Source organism: Chlamydotis macqueenii, chromosome 5 (genome assembly GCF_036417535.1).
Source record: "Chlamydotis macqueenii isolate bChlMac1 chromosome 5, bChlMac1.mat, whole genome shotgun sequence".
Taxonomy (NCBI): Eukaryota; Metazoa; Chordata; class Aves; order Otidiformes; family Otididae; genus Chlamydotis; species Chlamydotis macqueenii.
Window position 1 is genome coordinate 58,414,066 of NC_141560.1, and position 2,544 is coordinate 58,416,609.

General features: G+C 45.2%; 1 protein-coding gene across 1 annotated transcript; it reads left to right on the forward strand.

Annotated features, from left to right (window-relative positions):
* The first annotated feature begins 766 nt into the window (after positions 1 to 766).
* Positions 767 to 2,320, forward strand: LOC147600598 (uncharacterized). The gene has a single exon (XM_086749630.1). The coding sequence runs from the start codon at positions 767 to 769 to the stop codon at positions 2,318 to 2,320; it is 1,554 nt and encodes a 517-aa protein (XP_086605756.1).
* The last annotated feature ends 224 nt before the right edge of the window (positions 2,321 to 2,544 follow it).

The window sequence follows — 2,544 nt, forward strand, 5'->3', positions numbered from 1 at the left end:
CGAGTTTTTGTTTTGGTTTTTTTTTTGTGAGAAATTTGAAAGTTGTGGCCTCCTGAGAGTGTATGGGGGGAATTGTGGTAGAAATTTAAGGTGTGTCTCTCTCAGGATGAAATAACCCCTCTTGGTGAAATAAGTGAAATTTGAAAGTTGTGGCCTCCTGAGAGTGTATGGGGGGAATTGTGGTAGAAATTTAAGGTGTGTCCCTCTCAGGATGAAATAACCCCTCTTGGTGAAATAAGTGAAATTTGAAAGTTGTGGCCTCCTGAGAGTGTATGGGGGGAGTTGTGGTAGAAATTTAAGGTGTGTCCCTCTCAGGACGAAATAACCCCTCTTGGTGAAATAAGTGAAATTTGAAAGTTGTGGCCTCCTGAGAGTGTATGGGGGGAGTTGTGGTAGAAATTTAAGGTGTGTCCCTCTCAGGACGAAATAACCCCTATTGGTGAAATAAGTAAAATTTGAAAGTTGTGGCCTCCTGAGAGTGTATGGGGGGAATTGTGGTAGAAATTTAAGGTGTGTCCCTCTCAGGATGAAATAACCCCTCTTGGTAAAATAAGTGAAATTTGAAAGTTGTGGCCTCCTGAGAGTGTATGGGGGGAGTTGTGGTAGAAATTTAAGGTGTGTCCCTCTCAGGACGAAATAACCCCTCTTGGTAAAATAAGTGATATTTGAAAGGTGTGGCCTCCTGAGTGTGTGTGTGTGTGTGTGGAATTGTGGTAGAAAATTAAGGTGTGTCCCTTTCAGGACGAAATAACCCCTCTTTGGTGAGATGGGTGCTTGCAAATCTGTAAATGTTCGTGATGAGATCCCCACGACGGTATCGAATGGGGATTTAGATAAATTGGATGACCTTTTGGAAAATTACCATGCTCGCCCGTCCCTCCAGGGACAAGAATGGGCGAAAAATCATTGGTTCCAACCACAGAGTATAGTGGATAGGATCATGATATTACAGAAGGGTTCTAAACTTAGGCCCGGGAAGGGAAAATCTATAGTTTGTGCTGTTTTAGGAGCAAGTCTGGCAGCAGCTATAGAAGATAGGAGGCAGAGATTGTGTCAAGATAATGCTGTGATAGACTCTTTGAAACTGGCAGTTGAATCCTTGCGAGAACAATTAAAAGATACCCAGCAGTTGTTAGAGGAAGAGAAACACCGGAATGTTTTGCTAAAGGAAACTTTGAAGGAAGAATTGTGGAGAGAGAATGACTCATGTGGAGAGGTGGAAATGAAGTTAGAAGAGAAGGGGATCAGACAAATCTATCCTCAGGAGGACTTGCAAAAAGCAAAAGAAATTGTAGAGAATCCTCCTCACATGTATCCCCTAGTTAAAACTGAATATGTGTATGAGGGGGAAACTGACAACCGTCCCCAAGTTATTACTAAAGAGGTTCCGTTTACAGCAACTGAGTTGGCAAAATTAAGGAAAGATTTTGCAAGGACTCCAAAGGAATCGGAAACAGAGTATGTTTGGAGAGTGTCGTTGTCAGGGGGGGATGGAATCTTGTTGTCAGAAAGGGAAGCAGAGGGATATTGGGGTCCCGGCGTATTTTTAACTACCGATAATTATCGGGCCCCATGGTCTTTGACACAGAGGGCAGCATATTGGGCTGGAGGGATGAACCCTTTGGAGAGGGGGGACCCCCTAGCCATCACAGGCACAGTGGATCAACTGCTAGAGAGTGTGCAAAAGGCTGCTTGTTTGCAAATGATGTATGATAGAGAGCTCAAACCTAACCAGGGCTCTCCTATGATGATGCCTGTAGATCCCGAACGGATGACTCCTCTAATTCGAGGACTTCCTGACTCCCTGAAACCCATTGGGATCCAGCTACAGGGGAAGATACAAAGTACCCCTGTAGCAGATAGACTTACTGGTGCTCTGGAGGGAACAGTGACCCCCGATCACAGAAGAACAGGGAGGAAAGTGTGGACATGGGGGGAAGTAGCACAAGAACTCATAAATTTTGGGAGAAAATATGGTCCCGTTGGTGGATTCGGGCAAAGAACCGAAACCAGAGCTGTACGAGCCGCAGAAAAAGGTGAAGGGCGGCCAGCACTGGTCAAGAAAAGTCCCGATTCTAAGTCGATCCGACTTACTGATTCTGGGAGAGGGAGACCCCTCAGCTGTCAGGAATGGTGGCAACTGGGGCTCCAGACAGGCATTCCCCGAGATTTAATGGATGGGCTTCCAACCCAGAAATTGGGGAAACTCGTACAAACATGGTCAGGGCGAAAAGTCAATTTTGGAACAACCCCTAGTGCCCCACCTTTGATAGACCTTAGGGAAGAAACTGATGCAGAAAAGAGGGTGACGGGAAACTAGTTCCTCCGTTCCCCGAAGGTGGGGGGCGAAACGGAGGGTGGATGTTTATAAAGCAACTCACCTTAAATATGAGAGATTTATTGATTACAGTGGCTGTAGGACCACAGAAAAAAAAAAAAAGTAACCTTTTTAATTGACATAGGAGCACAAGTCACCGCACTGATGCAGACTGAGGCAGAGCAATGTGGAATTTTGACTTTGTTGAAACAAGCAGAAACTCCAAC